Here is a 16,397-nt window from a genome sequence, read left to right as displayed (position 1 = left end):
TCATACTCAACGAGAAGGATACGCAGACATGAGTGGTAAACTTTAGAGTACAGTGAAGATATTTCTTTGTCTTTTTATTTTTTTACACATATTTATATTTCTTGTGAACAATAAAGGGAATCAAAAACAAAATGGACTACGAGCAAGCGACCCTTTTTTTTTTCTAGGACAAAAATTTCATGCTGGATGGATTGGGGGCGATGAAAACGGGGGAATCCATGCTTCCTTTGATGGAGAAAACAAGAGCCATGCTTTTCTTGTTGGGGTTTTTGACTTGTAATTTGACGTTCTTCCCGTTGGATTTGATGAAACCCGAGTCCACCTCGGTAACGTTAATGGTGGGATGAGTAGCAAATTCAACGACCACGGAACTACCAAAGGGCATACTATCCAAGCGGCGTGCATTGATGACCGCTTCGAATGTGGAGTTGGAGCTACTCTTGACCGATAACTGCGCGGACACTTTGGCCGATCGATAAGGTTGCGGGAACTTTGGACGATGAACCTGTTTAAATCGCGATTGCACTGACACAGCTGAACACTCGTTGGTCGTGTGACCCGTTGAAGCACCGCAATACACTGAACTGCCGTCGGTAGTATCGAAACAAGTGGTGCTGGCAGGGCAAGCCATAGTGACCCATTTCCCGTGATCGCAGATAGCAATACCGTCGCCGTGACATACGACTTGGCCAGGTTTGCTACATGTAGGTTCCAGAACACATCGACTGCCATTGGAGCCGCCGGTGCCTGGTACCGAAGTAGGAAGAGCGGAAGAAGATGACATGGCACTTGCCACATCGGAAGAAGTCATCGGTGGACCGTTGGTGATAACAGCTGATAAAGTATTACTACCGGTAGGATCCAAGGAGGCAGTGGATGTAGCCGCCGCCGGCGTGGACACCATGATGGACGACACAGGCGTAAAGCCTTGGCTTGGCGAGGCGCCGCTACCGCTACCTCCGGCACTGCTACTGCCAGAGTGAACCAGCTCGTGAAGAGCGACTGCATAATTGGGAGAGACCTCGGTATTCGCATACGATTGTGAAGCATCCCAGACCGTAACACCACCGTAACTTGAGTAGGAAGACGCCACAGATTGAACAATCGGTTTGAGGGTATTGAAGGGAACATAGCCACTTCCTGCCGCGCTAGGGGAACCGGGAATGCCAAAGTAAACCTTGACATTTTTCTGAGGCGAGGTTTGCTTAGCCCATTCATCCCACGTGGCAAAGTTGAAACTGCCACTGGTCGGCGCACAATAGTTGTTGTAAAACTGGACATTGATAGCATCGAAGCCGACCGCATTAATGACAGATCCCAAAAGCGCATCCGGAAATGGGCATTGCGGAGCTGCGGTCATGTAATATTGTTTGGAACTATCTTGAGCATACAACTTGCGCATTTCCTGTACAAACGCCTGTGACATGGCAATAAAAATGGGTTGATCATTTGACTCGTTTCGCGTAAAAAGGCAATGGCCTGACCAATGAAACTTACCACATATCCCGTGGATCCTCCGCCTTCAATATCGAGATCGAACCCGTCGATCACCGCATCGCCAAACGGCCGTGTCTCACTCGATCCTTTACCGAATAAATTCCACAAGGTGTGAGCAAATGCCACCGCCTGTTGATCATTCTGGAACCCGTAAGCACCAGAGGCGCCTCCCAAGGACAGTAATATTTTCACGCCTTTGCTTTGGCATGTCTTGATATCTTATTGAAAGACCAACAGCAACAAGAGGACTGTTCAGTAACTAAACGAAATCAAAACTGATTATACTCTATTCTTTACCTTCACCGACTTGGGGACAAGTTAACAATTGGGTTCCTTGGAAGAAAGTCCCGTCACAGGAATTGGCCAGATTCAAGACAGGAAGACCCCCCAGATTGAAAGCCGATATAAACGATAGGATCAAGGCATCGTTGTTGCCATCACAATAAGTCGCCAAGGGCTTTTGTGCATTGCCACCGGCCCCGGCGGAATTCTGTCACAAGAAAAAAAATATCAAAGGGTCCATTGACCGTGGAAAGAACAAGAGGACAGACCTGAATTCTTTTACCTGACCCCAATACTGAACAACAGCTGGACCCTGAGGAAACGATTGGCCACGAATCATCGCTGCCATCAACAAACTAATGGCAGTGATAATACTGGGAACATGTTTAAAAGATCGCATCATGATTCAAGACAAAATGAACACAATGAAAAATAAGACTAAATAAAAAATAACAAAAGAAAAGGGAAAGAGAGGCAAAAGAAGCGAAAGAGCTGATAAGGCCTAAAGAATTCTGGCTGTGGTAGTATTTATATTCCACTTTTTTATACTTAAATATCATGAATGTAAATAAAACACTGACAAGTCCAGTGAAGAAGCTTCAAAGTACCCACATACAATCAACCATTATTGATTAGGATCCACGCAGGAAAGCAACATTACATCATCATCGTAAAGTGCCTTGACCACATCAACTCATGGTCCCTTATGATTTAGATCCAAACGAATTACTCGAAATTTCAATACCTTCTCATGTGGCGTCTTTCTGATTGTTGTTAATGGAACGCTATTAGGGCAGCAAGTGTAATGAGGGTAACAATCCCGGGGTTATCTTATCGTTGCCTGTGGCGCCAGTGATTCCGCGGGCTTTCACATGAAGACAGCCAATTTTCAGGGAGAGACATTGTAGATCCTTTGTAAAGAAACGGTCGACCGTTTCCACATCACATGTAAATCACTATTGTAAATGGCTTCATGGAATGGCAAGCACATTGTCAATAATGACAACTTGTGTATGTATGCTGTATGCTGTATCGGAATAAGACGGTAAAGATTCGTTACCTGGTTTACCGGAGAATTCTTCACTTTGCGACATAGCCCATCTTACAAGATCTCATTGGGTATCGACAACATTTTGCTAGTGTTATCAGATTACGCGATGAGACGCTGGTTGTTACATACGATACAGCGTAGATGACTCGGAAGGTACCTGCATAAATTATTTGCTTCAAAGCAATGAGGTGCATGAAATCTTATTTAAATGGTCCGCGGAATAACACTGGAGTTAATGGCGGTGGATGTAGACACAGTAAAAAAATCATGTGATCCCACTTTTGATATCTTTTTTTGCTGGAAGATCATGCTCATGCCTTCATAGAAAGAGAAATATGAAAGAGTAAAAATATGGGCGAAGTTTAGCTCCCAATCAGCGATTAAGCAATTACATAGTTTAAGCAAAAGAAACAATAAAACAACTATCTTACAGAATGAGGAGAAAAACCAATGAGCTAATTTACCACAGCGTTCACTATCTGCTGTATCTATCGCGCGCAGGGCCTTCTTTGGAAATGCTAGTGTTATAGAACAGATTGTAATCGAGACGCACTACCAGACATAAGAACTGGACCGTTTCAATGGCCGAGAAATGGTTCAGTGCTTCGATCAAGAGCTTCATATGATATAGGAAGGTTTCCTCGAGTTTGCTCAGGGCTCGATTTGTATTTTCAATCAAGGAAACCGTTTGAGGATCGCCTTGCCCCCCTTTGGGGATACCAAATACATTGGGTGTATGTTGATCCTCTAGTTTCTTCAGGAGCTGAGTAAACCGTTGAGCGTGAGCCGCGAACAAAACACACGAGTTCATCAATTTGTTGTATATCTATGGTCCAACAGGAACGGTAAGTCATTTGATAAAGTCCAATGTTTCCCTTCAGAAAATGGCAAAACCCAAAAAGAAGATACAATTACCCTTAATAACTTTGCATTGGTCAGCATGCATTCTTTCAAGCACGTGTCGAGAAAGTCGGAATGATATTGTAGCACTTGATCCACGGTGGATACCTAAGTCAATAAATGAAAATTTCATGTCAGCACTGTGTCGGATCAAATGGAACAAAAATTGAGGCTGGAAAAGCGAAAAGTGATGTGTAAGGTACCTTTGATAGGTTGGCTTCCAAGCGACGCCAGTTGGGTTCCAGGACTTCATTGGTCACGTAATATGCAAATTGCTGAACAAAGGCGAGCATGCGATTGCGCAGCGAAAAGATTCGGAATTTCCATTTTTCGATGTCTGGATCCAAAGACCGTTTTCGCCAGATCGACGATTTCTGATCCATCCATGTTGCGCATAACAAATCTTCCGCATGCTTCAGGTACAAAAGGTGTCGGAACAGTAGCTGATACTTTGTCAATGCTTTTCTTGAAATCACCAATGACAATGGAAATGTGACGGTATAATCCAAAGTCAAAGCATCATACCCTAAATCATGAAACAATTAAAAAAAAAAGAAAAAAGAAACCAAGATGGTTAGATTGAAAAAAATAAATATCGTTCTGCATGCTTGGATGCATGCTGTAAGAAGGTATTTACCGGAAAGTACATCGGATGACTCATGACTGGCTGCTCCAGCGATACTGCCACCGGCGCTGGCGGGGATGCCCAGGGATCGATCAGATTGATGCATGGATTCGAGAAGTCCACTGCTAGACATCCATCGCGAATCTTTTGGAAGCGAGCCGGCCGCCACGGTGTCGAGACCAGCGACATTAATAATTCGCAATAATTGATCGATTAGTCGCAAGGGGCTCATGGCGACCTTGACATCTTCTTTGAAAGGATCATACGCCGCTACAGAAGAAGGATTGCGCAACACCAAATCCATCAGTGATTGCAGTCGAGTGAGCGAGATTTCTCGAGCCGGTTGTTCCAATTCGGCTTTGGCCAAATCCAGAAACGAAGTCAGAAAATCGGATTGATCAAGAAAGAAATAGTGCTTCAAAGAACTGGATGATCCAACGTCAGCATGTCCATCTAATTTCCACATTTTTCTATAAAGCTTACCCTAATCGTGTCACCAACTTTTGTTCCTTTAAAAGAAGATGAAGCAATGTGTGATTGGCATACTTATATGCAATTTCCAAGTTCTTGACGAATCTGGTAGGGGTCGTATATGGTCAGATAAAAGAAGAGAAGAAACAAAAAAGACAAAGGAAGAATGGATGTTACTTACTGACCACCGTTCACCGCAGCCCATACATCGTTACGAGATGGTACGTGATGCTGTTCCATAGACATGGGCGGTTCTCGCCGATACATGGATCCTGACAGTCGGTTCTCTCGATGTCGAAATTCGTCGGCTGAACTGCGTCCATCGGCGGAAGCATCAGAGGCTAAATCGGTCTGCTGCATGGCTGTGAGCATGTCTTCTGGTTTGGCAATGTTCACACCACACTCGCGCACGACATTGAGGTATTTGCCCGCCAATAGAATTTGAGTTTTCAAAGGCTCCAGAAAAGAAGGGACGGCATTTTCACGAATAGTGTATCGCATCTCCCAATAAGCATCATTGAAATCTTCCTTGAGATTCTCTTTCTTCATATTCCGTTTTTCCAAGACCATAAACTCGTTGTATACATCTCGAATTTCACCATGGTAAATCCAAGAGTCGAGAATCTTGAAATAAGGAGCGGAAGCCTGAGCAAGTAGGAATGAATAGATGGACTTGCATTTCGGATCACTGTTCAATGGAATTAGACAAGATGAGTCTTTCAAGATTTTCGCGTGGTTTTTCATCTCCACAAAAAACGTACCCACTCAGACTGATGAGTCGTTTCGCGAGGACATTCAGAATCGCGCCTCCTTTTTGTTTTTCAGGAATTTGAATATCGGTACCTTGATCTTCGGTTTTCAATCCTTCCAAGACGGCTTCAAACTCGTCTTCTGGTGTATCACCAAACGAAGACGAGCGACGCAAGTGTCGAAGTTTCATGGCCAGTGTATGCAGAATTTTCATCATCTGGAGTGGCTCTTGACAGTAGAACCAGAACCGTTGGAGGGTAAAACTGCTGCTCGTATTGAACTGATGTTCCAGTTGAGCAATGAATGTGAGATATTCCTAAAAAAGAAAACCCAGTTGCATGACATGAGCTGTCAATTCCAAGTTGTTTGTGGAACCATGGTATTTGAACCTTTAAAAATGTTTTGATGGCGGAGCCTAATGCATGATTGATGGTTCCATATTCGTATCGGCCGATTTCATCCACGAACGCTTGGACCGAAATGTAATAGGTCGCTATCGAAAGTAGTTTTTCGACGAGATGCTTCAAACTAGCATCTGCAACATGCACAAAAAAAATCCGTCTTGTTATTCTCCTGAATCCATACATCGTTCACACCGCGGAATAGATCATCGTACCTAATGTCGGATCGACGTTGTACTGTATTGAATCCCATGCGTCGTCATTTTCCGATGGTGGCGCAGAAGACTGTATGTCTTCCATTGGATCATCGTCTTCGTCATTCAGAGCTCGAGGATACACAATGCGAATATAGGAACCATCAATGCCCTGGATTCCAAATACAAACATTCAATGTGATTGATAACATAGGACGTGGGAAACGGTGACTATTGCGTTTTACCATGAGAACAAATAAAAGATCTTCAATGAGTGCGTATTCTTGGATGTGAATAGGGTAGAGACCGATGGCCGGTACGGTCGGTTGAGAAGTGGTAGACTACAAGTGAGAAAGAAACTAGATTCAGTGAATGCTGACGTCGTGTGCTTGATTGGTTAAAGCTTTACAGGCTGTACGGAGGACGAAAAGCGTGCGGATGGTGAGTGGGAATGCTGTGATGTGTCAAGGTGGGTAGTGGCATCTATGTATGAAAAAAGGCTTAGCAAGAGATCATCCGGTGAGTGTGCATGATTGCGTAGGAGTGTACCACTTACTGGTAGGAGAAGATATGGTCATGGAGGAAGGACGTTGGTTGGAATTGGTATGATATTCCTTAGTACGAGTTATTGAAGTGACGTCCACGGTATCTGCAGCATCGGTGTATTTCGCAACCAATAGTGGCGATGGACTGGTGTTGGCTAACGAATTATGGCGAATGATATCAATCTTTTTATTGATCTGTCAAGCATGGACCATACAACATGTGAGTTTGTCTTTTTTAGGGTTTCGCATGCATTTCCTTTTTCCATTCAGAGTGAATAGCGTGACTGACCTTGTTTAATTGTTGTTCAGATAGCAGTGGACTGGCTCGATGGGTTGATCCTACGTTGGTAGTGGCGGCTCGTCTTTGGTCGCGTCGTTCATTGGCATTGGCGGATCGGTAAGCGGAGGAAGAGGTGGGTGGGGTTGTGGTGGATTGACTACGACGAGTCGTACTAGTTTGTGGTTGTGTAGTCATGGGCAAACCCCCCGCACACGTAGACAGACACGAAAAAAAAAAAAAAAAGGAACTTCTAGAGGGGGAAAAGACGCGCGCTTCACAAGACAAAGTCCGACTTTGCCATTTCCAACACCAAGTGCGGAGCGTGATCAACCGGGGAAAGAAAAAATATGATTTTGGATCGACCTTTTGGTTCGGTGATTTCGATTTTTTACTATTTTAGTTTTGTGCTTGTTCTTTTTTTTTTTTTTATTTCTTCCTCACTTTATATACTTTTTTCAATTACTACCTCATGGCAAAACGTTGTTGCTGTATAATCCCGCTAAGACCTGCAACGCTTCTTATTAGTCTTGGCGTCGTCGTAAGTGTGCTACGAAACAGAGATCCTGCTAGAACACGCCTAACGACAAACCCCCCCTTCATCTTTCTTTTTCTTTGCTTGGCGCCATTAGTTAGTCGCCATTGCTCTGCTGGGGCTCACATTTACACATAAAAATCGTAATTGTCTACGGCCTATCGATTCCATGATACTTGTACTCACTTTGTTCATTTTCCTGTAGCCATGGTTATGCATTTGTCCGTGGTGCATGCCGTACTTCCCTGGGTCTATATTATCGTGTGCGGTCAGTGAAAAAAAGAGAACACGGTTTCAGCCCCGGTTGGGGTAAAAAAGTCCCTTGTACTGACGGAAAAATTTCATTTGGTCTTTCTAGCTGTGTCTGCCGTAGTCGGTCTTTACGGTATCTTGGCATCCGCAGTGGTAAGTTTACGTTTTTGTGTTTTACATTCTTGTCGGCATGGGGATACTACCGTAAGATCAGTCGCTGATTGGACGAAATCATTGATCTAGGGCAAACTCGGCTTCATCCGATTATATAAACTTCTATTCTGGCTTCTTACGTTCTTGGTGGTCATCTGGCAAGCCGTGATCTTTGTATTAGCATTGGTCAACCGATCCAAGACCCTCGATGCATGCCAACAAAGCAATCCTGATCAAAATCAAACCTCTTCTGAAGGCGACAAAACGGTGTCTGTAGGAGGGTATTCCAGCACCTTTTTGGGAATGCAAATGGGCGATACGTATGGCTTAGCCAACTGCGGTCAGGCCGTTCAAGCCGGTGTTATCGGTATCGCTATTCTTTTATTCGTCGGAGGCATCGCCATGGTGAGTTCCCTGCAACTATTTTTTTGTCGTTTCTTTAGTCCATGCGATCTTACAAAGCATATTTTTAGTTCTACTTTGCCACCGTGATCGGATCTTACGCTAGAACGCTACGCGAACGCAGTCTTGGTCATCGCCTTCGAGATGCGGAATGGGATGACAATCTCGATGATCTGGCAGCTACCTATCGAGCCGATGCTCGCAACGCGCCTAAATACCCTTTGAAAAACCTTAATCAGAAAGATTCAGGCAACAAATTTACCAAAGGGTTAAAGAAATTCGGCCTCAAAAAGTAGAGTTTCTTTCTGCTTTTCCTTTGATCCTCCTCTCCATGTCTTATCACACTCCTTTCTTTTTACTTTTTTTTTCTCCCATCCATGTTTTATATTGCTTTTCCCTGGTGAGAACAATAAAAAGTGAATTATACATGTATAAAACAGAGATAAAAAAACGTTTCATCTATCAAATCTAGTCATCGGCCATGAGTTCCGCCAACTCATCTTCTTCTTCTTGCGTCAGTTGAGGACCCGAGGCGGGTTCAGTAGCCGGTTGCGGAATTTCGTCCTTATCATTCTTCATATATTCTTCCAAGGCTGAAGCTAGATCAGGGGCAAAAAAATAAATTTAATACGAGCCAAGCACGATTTAAATATAGATCCAAAACCTTTACCTGTAATAGACCATCGTCTCAATGAACAGTCAAGCGATACACTGTAGATCATTGTACCATGAGCTTCTAAACCGCCGACCTCATCAAAGTGGCCCTTGATAGTGCATTTTAAATCGCCCGACTATATGCATATTCCCTTTTTAAGTTTTCACAGTATCAGATCAATACATCGAATCGACGTTACTTACGGCAATGTCCCAAATACGGATATTGTCATCGCTAGCGCCGGTCACAACATAAGGACCGATCAGTACGACAGATTTGACGCGCTCCGGATGCGTTAACACCATATCCACTGCGCCAGTCTACAATAATGTATGTCCAAAAAAAAAAAAAAAAAAAAAACCAGAATCATCACATGGTCCGGTTAGTATTCTGAGGGTATAAAATCTTCGAAACACCATGTATGCACACGGACCTCTGTATTCCACCGTCGTACAGTCTTATCAGCGGATGCTAATCCGAAAATTGGGTCAGCAATTGGTTTTTTATTTTTTTCGCGCCTTGTTTCCTTGGTTTCCAAATCTGCTCACCTGTCCACATTTCATCGTCCCACACGCGGACGCAGTAAATGCTGGTATCATGGCCTTCAAACACCTTCTCGCACTGTTCAGTTTCCAAATTCCATTTGCGAATGGTCCGGTCGGTGGAAGCCGAGTACAGATAACGTCCGTCTTCTGATACGGCTAAACTCTCAATTGGACGTGTATGCAATTTCTTGAACACGGAAATGGATGTATTGCTGGTGGTATCCCAAGACTGGATGAACATATCCGAGGAACTCGAATATAATTTGCTGCCTACGAGGACCAGTGCCTTGACAAAATCCGTGTGACCTTCCAAGGTGGCCAAACATTCGCCCGTCTACATTTATCACACCAACAAATTTAGTCACGAGCTACTTTTGTCAAGCATGGGAAATGAAGTCATACCTTGGTGTCCCATTTTTTGATCGTCTTGTCCCAGGAACCGGTCCAAAGAATGTCGCCATCCGCTGATAGCGCGACGGATGTGACAGGGCCATGATGACCTTTGAACATTTGCACCGTTTTTCCAGTCTAATGACGATACTCAGCACAAGACCTTGGGCCTACCCCATTTATAAATATACCTGGAGATTGATACATCGCGTGAGGAATCCGGATTCAGCAACGTACGCTAATCGGCCTTCATCAACAACTTTGAGGGCCAGGCCTTTGGACGACAACTTGATACAGTCGCCGAGGGTATAATTGTATTTGGCCTGCTTCTCTTTCTGCTTCTGCAGTTCAGCATCCGTTTGGAAGAAACTGCCCGCTTCGTGTCCAATGTTCACCATCACGAATCTCGATAACTGTAATAAACGAAAAAAAAGTTGCGACTCCGTCTTTCTTCCTCGTTTTTTCTTCTGCCCCTTTAATCGCCATTTAAAAGTGCTTGACGATCCAAACACTTGACAACCATCGACCGAAAGCAGTTTGCAGTCCAATCCAATTTGATCTCTCTAGACTTCACCTATCATAAAGTATGCTACGTATATATAACTGCAAAAGGTAAAAGTTGAGAATGTATGTCAGAAAGCAAGATCGAAAAAAACAAAAATGTCAAGCCAAATTAAGTGTTTAGATAAGAGATAATTTATAATGATTGTTTGATAAGTGAGGACAATGTATAGTAAGAATGATTTTTAGTTCTTTTGGAAGAACTGGTACATGATTTTGCGCACAAAGGAGGAAAGAACATCGGGTTCTTCTTGGTAAAACGACTATGGATGGTTGCATATCAGTAACGTGAAAGCAAACCCAACGACGACCATTTAAAAAATACATACCATGATGATACCCATGGCAACACTGGTCATGATGACTTCAAAGTGCTTGACCTTGAATATCAGGCGACGCTGATACAGGATCTCATATAAGCTTTGAAGCGCTTTGGGTAACACGTAGAGTGCCAGTTCACTACGTCGCTTCTTATCTTCGAGGAAAATAGATGAATATGAGCAGATAAAGCCCGCAATATAGTACAAAACCCGATGATTGAATGTTGTCCATCCCTTTTCGACCATCTTACGGTGCATGCACACTTGATATTGATATAAAGTGACAAACGAAGCAAGAAAAGCGCCGGATTTCAACGTGGCAATCGTCGTCTTGGAAAACATTTTAACGGGACTAATCATGACCTTTTTAGTGAGCCACCAGCGAGCATTTTTCTTTCTTGTTTGCAAAAATATCTTACTCTTTCTTCAGGCTGTGCCTTCGCAGCAGGAACATGGGCACAAAATGCAGTGTACCATAGACTGGCATCATACTCTTGAACACTTTGCAGAACCGTTCTACGGCGGTGGCGTTGCATCCGTCGATCCAAGGGTGAAGTGTTTCACAAGGCGTAGCGACGGGAAATGCAGGTACCTGTTTGGCGACCTGCAGGGCATGGGCGGTCGGTCGATGCTTCATGATGGTAGCCAGAACCTCTTCCTGCGACAGCGGTAGGCCTCTGACATTTTTCGCATTCAGCAACAATGCTTCTTTGGGACACCGTGCCGCTTTTAGCATGAATCCATAAAAGTCCGAAGGTAAAGTATGCGGTTGCATCTACGTAAAATCATGATAATTGTTCCGTTTCAATCAGATATGGTACACTTTGACATTTTTTTTTTATTTTTATTTTGAAACCAAATAAGGTTGGTCTCTTTGGCTGTGCTTGCGGAAATGCCAGAAAAAAAACTTACAGTATAACCGTACATGACCTGTGCACAAGTCAATCCAAACAACAGAGCATCTCCGTTCCTAAAGTAAAATATATCACGCATCTTTGCCGCGTTGTAAATCGCTTGCAGCGCTCTGGTCGTAGGCCAAGTCATCGTCAGATCATCTCAGCAAAGAAACCTTTTTTTTTTTTTTCCAACAGTAGTTTACCTGACCAGCAGTTGCTGTGCGATATTCACACGACGGTCCTCTTTTTCAAAGAGAATACTTAATCCGGCTACGGCTCCAGCCACTAATCCGTTGAGCCGATCATCTTTATCACGCGCCAGTCGCATGCCATTGTTGACCAATTTCCACAGAAATGCAAAAGAGCCAAACATGGCCCCAAATCGTATCGCATCCAGATTTTTAAACGAGGCCTTCAGGATACGGCCCAATGGTGCGCTGACGATGATTACGATCAGTTTTTTTTTTTTTTTTTTGGGTTTTCTTTGATAAGAAAGACAGCGGTCCCCATTGCCTCAGACACGTTACCGTTTCCTTATCACTCGAAGTAGGTATAAACAAAAGTTGACTCCTCCACGTACACCGTAAGCCAATAAAAAGGCCCCTAATCGATTGTGTTTTCGTCAGCTTTTTTCTAATCCCGGGTTTTTTTCTTTGTCGCCACACCGGGATGGCTTGTCATCACAGGTTGTTTTTGTTTACGTACGAACACCACCGTGAACTGCATGCTGAATCAATTGAATCGCGTTCTTTGGTCGTGGCCAGTCTTTGGGATCAGCTCGTTCCGATGGATTACGTATAAGCTTCGCTTTAAGTCGTTGATACGATGATATTCTGGGTATGTTGGGAGGACGGTCATTGTCCTGCTCCGTTAATGTACCGGCATTCGCCATGAATAGGGTACGTTATATAAAAAAGTGGCAAAAGTAAACAAAGTAAGATGCTGCAGTAAAAATAGATGTAAGGAGATAAAAAGAGAGAGAGAGAGATCTTTGGGTTGCGTGGTGGCCACCTCTATTTTTCAATTTGTGCCACCATGAAACTAAGGTTCCGATGTTGGGGGGTTGTGACTGCAAAATTACCCCAGCTCACGTGTCAATTTTGAACTTTACGCTTCACCCAAATTGATGCGGGACGATCACTGGCAGCATGAAACAACCAAGAAATGCTTGGCTCTTTTGGGGGTAATCCACTGCCATTACTGGAGGGTCCAAGAAGTTTTTTGTGCTTCATCTCACTATGACGATATCTGGGACTTTGCAAGGTATTGGCTACGGTTGCCGTGGCGTCGTTTTTGTCCTGAAAAATCCACGCCTTCGCAAAGAAAAATATCTGCGTATCTTTATACGTTTATCAGTTCTGTCATTTCTGCTGTTTATTATCACAAATATCCTCGTGGCTTTGCCTATCCAACTCGTTCGATTTGCGATATGGATGATTGCCCCGTCCGCTCAAGCCATTCATGGGTCCCAGTCCGTCTTGATGGATTTTAGTCGCTCGGCTCACGAAGTCGCAGATATGATCCCAATGATAGCTCTACTGTTTATGCGCTACATCTATCCAAAGCCGCTTGATGATCTGTTCATGGAGTCCCTAAGATACTCGGACATCTGTCATCCAGAAAGGCCAGCCTATGCTTCCTCTTTACGAAACCGACGGTATCATGCGGAATATTGGCGCAATGTCGTTGACTATGTCCAGCGCATGACAAAAAAATTGCGTTGGATGGTTCTTTATCCATTATTGTTCATTCCTATCATCGGCAAGATTGTATTTTCCGCAGCAGGTGGGTTCTGTATATTAATTTTTGAATGGATGGTATTTTTTTCTTCGTTCTCATGATGGTGATAATGCTCAGGTGCCTATGCTTCTATCCTGTCTTTGGGAAGAACGCAGGGAATCATGATTGGCATTTGTTTCCTTATTTTACCGCGATATCATACCATGACGGTATTTCGCGCTTTTATCAGCATGCGTGCCCTTATGCGTGAATTACTGGAACCTTATTTTGCGAGAATGAACATGACTCACAGCCAGAAACGTCAATGGTGCTTTGCCCGCAAAGACACCTTGTTTGGCTTTTCAGCCATTGCCTACCTTCTTGCTCGCATTCCTATTTTTGGTTTCCTTGGCTACGCTATTGCTCAAGCCGCCGCCGCCTACATGGTAACTATCGTTACTCTTCCACCTTCAAAACCACATTCAACAATCATCAACGCAATCCACCTCAAGCACACCAAATAATCCTCTCTTTCTCAGCGTCTTGCAATACCACAGTAGTAGCACTAATCTCTCTTATTTTCGTTTCTCTCTATAAATATAACCTAAATTTCCTTTCAAAAAATATTTGCAAGTAAACCCATTAGTACATCAATGAATAAAAGAACAGTGATAGCAATGACTCTGGCTTGAAAGGCCTGACCCCAGTTGAACAAGCCATACGTATCGTCCAATTGATCCCCAAAAATAAATGTCGAGATATTCTTCTAGACGCCGTTTTGTCGCGTTCAAAAGAGGTTCGATTTTTGATCAGCGTTACTCTGTTGATATGCATCAAGGGTCTTGGAACGATTCACTGGAGCTAACAAAGATCACGGCTTGCCAGAGGATCGCCAAGAATGGTAAGCCAGAAAAAAAAATCCAGTGTTTCCTGATAAGTAAAGGACAAATGCCAGTTCTGGAAATAATGGGAGGTCATGCGATATGTGAATCATTGCTGTCATGGGATTGCCTAATACGGTGTTCAATGTTTGTTTCGGATAAGATGAAATCATATATTGTTTAAGAGAATGCTTATTATGGGAATGTCGAATGATAAAATAAATAATTATGTGCATGAAGGAAAAACGTCATCTGAGCCAGCCAGATTGAGGTTGCGATGCGGAATGAATAAGAAGTGAGGAACGAGGACATGGTGATGGGGAGAAGGGTAGGGTATACTGGCTTAGACGGCAATGGTGGATAGCGGTAGACGCATTTGCGTGACTTGCAAGGCATAGGTTAAAGGTGTAGGGGCCAGTGACAATGGCGACTTTTTATCATGGATCTGCTGGATAGCGGATGATTTCAATCTCGTGATGGCTGCGTCTACTTCGCACAAGGCACCTTTGATATTGAGTTGGACGGTTTTGCCTTCTGTCATGCCTTTTTCCACGGTGAGGGTAAATCCGTCGCGCATTAAATAGTTAGGTTCCATGGCAACTCGGCGCATCAATGAGCAGTGGATTTGGCGACGGTGATCGAACATGGTGTTGATGTGAATAGGGTCCATCGGAATACTGTAGGTAACGGTTTTCTCTTTCGGATCAAATGCTGTCGCTTTAGCCATGGTTTGTGTAAGATGGATCTGTGCAAATAAAATGAAATAAGTATCGCTATCGAATGGGAAAGCGGAAAGTAATCAATGCTTACCGAGACGCCCCATTCATCACTTTCGCATCGAATGCGTCGCTTGATTTCTGCGAGGCAAAAGGCTTGCAGCATTTTCGACACTCGTTCGGTACGCATCAAGTCTTTGATAGGTAAATGTGTAAGAATGAGCTGAATCAATTCGGGAGGGAAGATGGAGAGGTTGAGATGTGTCGAATTCATGGTGTAAAATGATAAAGTACGAATCAATCGTCAATGAAGAACCCACCGTTCAATTGCACTCCCGCTTTTATATGTTTTATTGAGAAAAAAAAATGGGTCATTGGTTTGATCCTCCGCTGTCGGTGCCTTTTCCGCTCCAGCCTATCGATTGTGCGTTTGATTTTCTCTTTATCGATAACGCATTAGTCCGACCGAGCGATTTCATCCTTTTACTGTTTTTGGGTTCATGATATTGGCTCTGTCTGTGAACTCTTGGTTGGCATTTGCTTTTTTTATTCAAGTCCAGTGTGCATGAAGAGTGAGTGCCTCCACCCCCAGTTCTCTTTACACCGCCCCGTGCATAGGCAAAGTCATAGTCACTCAATTCTTTTTTCATCGGGCTAGCGGCAAATGGATTGGGAATAAGGTGATTTTCTCCGGTTAATGTTATCAAGGCAATAAATCTCGCCATCCAATATGATCGGGGAATGGGGTTTTTCTAAAGTGGTCCGGCAAAGTCGCCCAACTGACGTAGTGAATTTCGATCCCCGGATTGAAAAAAGAAGGGACCCCACGTAAGCGGACTTGAAAAAGTCGACTCGGGCAGTTGCAGACGGGTTTTCTGAAATCGGGAAAGCTTATGTTGCCACTCGCGAGATAAGCTACTGAGTTTATATAACCGATTCCCTTTTTAGGCATTTCCATTAGCTGCTATCTCACTGACAGATGTTGAAGGGTGTCTCAATAATCCTGTAAAAAAAGTAAGGCAACTATGCTGGTTCCATAAAAAGACGTGTATTGCTTTCATACATATAACAACCATGGTTACAATGCAGACAATCTTTAACAAGTGGTCGAACCATAGAACTATTTGTCATCAGAACGGTTGAAAGTGTTTAATGAAATCATGAACAAAAATAAAGTTTGCACCAAAATATAGAGGATCGGACGGGCACTGCATTTCACATGGCGGATCTTGTCTTTTTGCACATGGGTTCAGACCCATTTTACCACGGCTATCTTTTTGAGTAGCTTTTTGAGTTTTATTAAGAGGAAAATTCTCCGATCACAAGCTGCTTTTGCTAGTGGCCCCGGGTTTCTATTGGCTGATCTAATGAACGTTGAA

At 43.6% G+C, this 16,397-nt stretch overlaps 7 protein-coding genes across 7 annotated transcripts; 2 read left to right on the top strand and 5 right to left on the bottom strand.

Moving 5' to 3' along the window:
- Positions 1-163: 163 nt before the first annotated feature.
- Positions 164-2,119, bottom strand: BYT42DRAFT_487678 (chitinase 2; the record flags this gene model as incomplete). Its single annotated transcript, XM_051563824.1, has 5 exons — positions 164-788; positions 900-1,417; positions 1,498-1,715; positions 1,795-1,987; positions 2,063-2,119. The coding sequence occupies 5 exons, from the start codon at positions 2,117-2,119 to the stop codon at positions 164-166; spliced, it is 1,611 nt and encodes a 536-aa protein (XP_051428484.1).
- A 908-nt stretch (positions 2,120-3,027) lies between these two features.
- On the bottom strand, positions 3,028-7,238 carry BYT42DRAFT_552816 (Spc98 family-domain-containing protein). Its single transcript, XM_051566418.1, has 13 exons — positions 7,006-7,238; positions 6,728-6,911; positions 6,581-6,654; positions 6,417-6,512; positions 6,193-6,343; positions 5,966-6,111; positions 5,588-5,892; positions 5,008-5,514; positions 4,839-4,931; positions 4,368-4,780; positions 3,934-4,256; positions 3,746-3,838; positions 3,028-3,656 (listed from the first exon to the last, which is right to left on the bottom strand). Exons 1-13 carry the CDS (start codon positions 7,189-7,191, stop codon positions 3,306-3,308), a joined length of 2,922 nt encoding a protein of 973 aa, XP_051428483.1. The 5' UTR covers positions 7,192-7,238; the 3' UTR covers positions 3,028-3,305.
- A 171-nt stretch (positions 7,239-7,409) lies between these two features.
- On the top strand, positions 7,410-8,776 carry BYT42DRAFT_552813 (uncharacterized protein). The gene is made up of 6 exons (XM_051566417.1): positions 7,410-7,534; positions 7,626-7,671; positions 7,734-7,796; positions 7,887-7,933; positions 8,024-8,338; positions 8,407-8,776. Exons 1-6 carry the CDS (start codon positions 7,466-7,468, stop codon positions 8,629-8,631), a joined length of 765 nt encoding a protein of 254 aa, XP_051428482.1. The 5' UTR covers positions 7,410-7,465; the 3' UTR covers positions 8,632-8,776.
- BYT42DRAFT_552809 (WD40-repeat-containing domain protein) lies at positions 8,777-10,600 on the bottom strand. Its single transcript, XM_051566416.1, has 7 exons — positions 10,117-10,600; positions 9,938-10,063; positions 9,539-9,869; positions 9,424-9,461; positions 9,194-9,310; positions 9,006-9,126; positions 8,777-8,934 (listed from the first exon to the last, which is right to left on the bottom strand). The coding sequence occupies exons 1-7, from the start codon at positions 10,321-10,323 to the stop codon at positions 8,804-8,806; spliced, it is 1,071 nt and encodes a 356-aa protein (XP_051428481.1). The 5' UTR covers positions 10,324-10,600; the 3' UTR covers positions 8,777-8,803.
- A 200-nt stretch (positions 10,601-10,800) lies between these two features.
- Positions 10,801-12,594, bottom strand: BYT42DRAFT_487758 (uncharacterized protein; the record flags this gene model as incomplete). The annotated part of the gene is made up of 6 exons (XM_051563830.1): positions 10,801-11,158; positions 11,226-11,581; positions 11,719-11,776; positions 11,906-12,139; positions 12,230-12,305; positions 12,408-12,594. The coding sequence occupies 6 exons, from the start codon at positions 12,592-12,594 to the stop codon at positions 10,801-10,803; spliced, it is 1,269 nt and encodes a 422-aa protein (XP_051428480.1).
- Positions 12,595-12,940: 346 nt separating this feature from the next.
- Positions 12,941-13,945, top strand: BYT42DRAFT_609708 (uncharacterized protein; the record flags this gene model as incomplete). The annotated part of the gene is made up of 2 exons (XM_051571302.1): positions 12,941-13,487; positions 13,560-13,945. 2 exons carry the CDS (start codon positions 12,941-12,943, stop codon positions 13,943-13,945), a joined length of 933 nt encoding a protein of 310 aa, XP_051428479.1.
- Positions 13,946-14,645: 700 nt separating this feature from the next.
- On the bottom strand, positions 14,646-15,292 carry BYT42DRAFT_591477 (uncharacterized protein; the record flags this gene model as incomplete). Its single annotated transcript, XM_051570542.1, has 2 exons — positions 14,646-15,047; positions 15,113-15,292. The coding sequence occupies 2 exons, from the start codon at positions 15,290-15,292 to the stop codon at positions 14,646-14,648; spliced, it is 582 nt and encodes a 193-aa protein (XP_051428478.1).
- Positions 15,293-16,397: the final 1,105 nt, after the last annotated feature.

The sequence above is a fragment of the Radiomyces spectabilis genome, assembly GCF_025331425.1.
Source record: "Radiomyces spectabilis strain NRRL 2753 chromosome Unknown BYT42scaffold_1, whole genome shotgun sequence".
Classification (NCBI taxonomy): Eukaryota; Fungi; Mucoromycota; class Mucoromycetes; order Mucorales; family Radiomycetaceae; genus Radiomyces; species Radiomyces spectabilis.
This window is presented reverse-complemented; position numbering and strand designations above follow the sequence as displayed.

Excerpts from the sequence above, each read along its gene's own strand:
- BYT42DRAFT_552809 (XM_051566416.1), bottom strand. The coding sequence starts at position 10,323 with ATGGTGAACATTGGACACGAAGCGGGCAGTTTCTTCCAAACGGATGCT. Across the intron at positions 9,870-9,937 it reads TCAAAAAATGGGACACCAAG|ACGGGCGAATGTTTGGCCAC; the intron begins GTATGACTTCAT and ends TGATAAATGTAG. Across the intron at positions 9,127-9,193 it reads TCCGTATTTGGGACATTGCC|TCGGGCGATTTAAAATGCAC; the intron begins GTAAGTAACGTC and ends ATATGCATATAG.
- BYT42DRAFT_552816 (XM_051566418.1), bottom strand. The coding sequence starts at position 7,191 with ATGACTACACAACCACAAACTAGTACGACTCGTCGTAGTCAATCCACC. Across the intron at positions 6,513-6,580 it reads TTTCGTCCTCCGTACAGCCT|TCTACCACTTCTCAACCGAC; the intron begins GTAAAGCTTTAA and ends TCTCACTTGTAG. Across the intron at positions 5,515-5,587 it reads CGACTCATCAGTCTGAGTGG|TGATCCGAAATGCAAGTCCA; the intron begins GTACGTTTTTTG and ends TCCATTGAACAG.
- BYT42DRAFT_552813 (XM_051566417.1), top strand. The coding sequence starts at position 7,466 with ATGGCAAAACGTTGTTGCTGTATAATCCCGCTAAGACCTGCAACGCTT. Across the intron at positions 7,672-7,733 it reads CACATTTACACATAAAAATC|CCATGGTTATGCATTTGTCC; the intron begins GTAATTGTCTAC and ends ATTTTCCTGTAG. Across the intron at positions 8,339-8,406 it reads TCGTCGGAGGCATCGCCATG|TTCTACTTTGCCACCGTGAT; the intron begins GTGAGTTCCCTG and ends GCATATTTTTAG.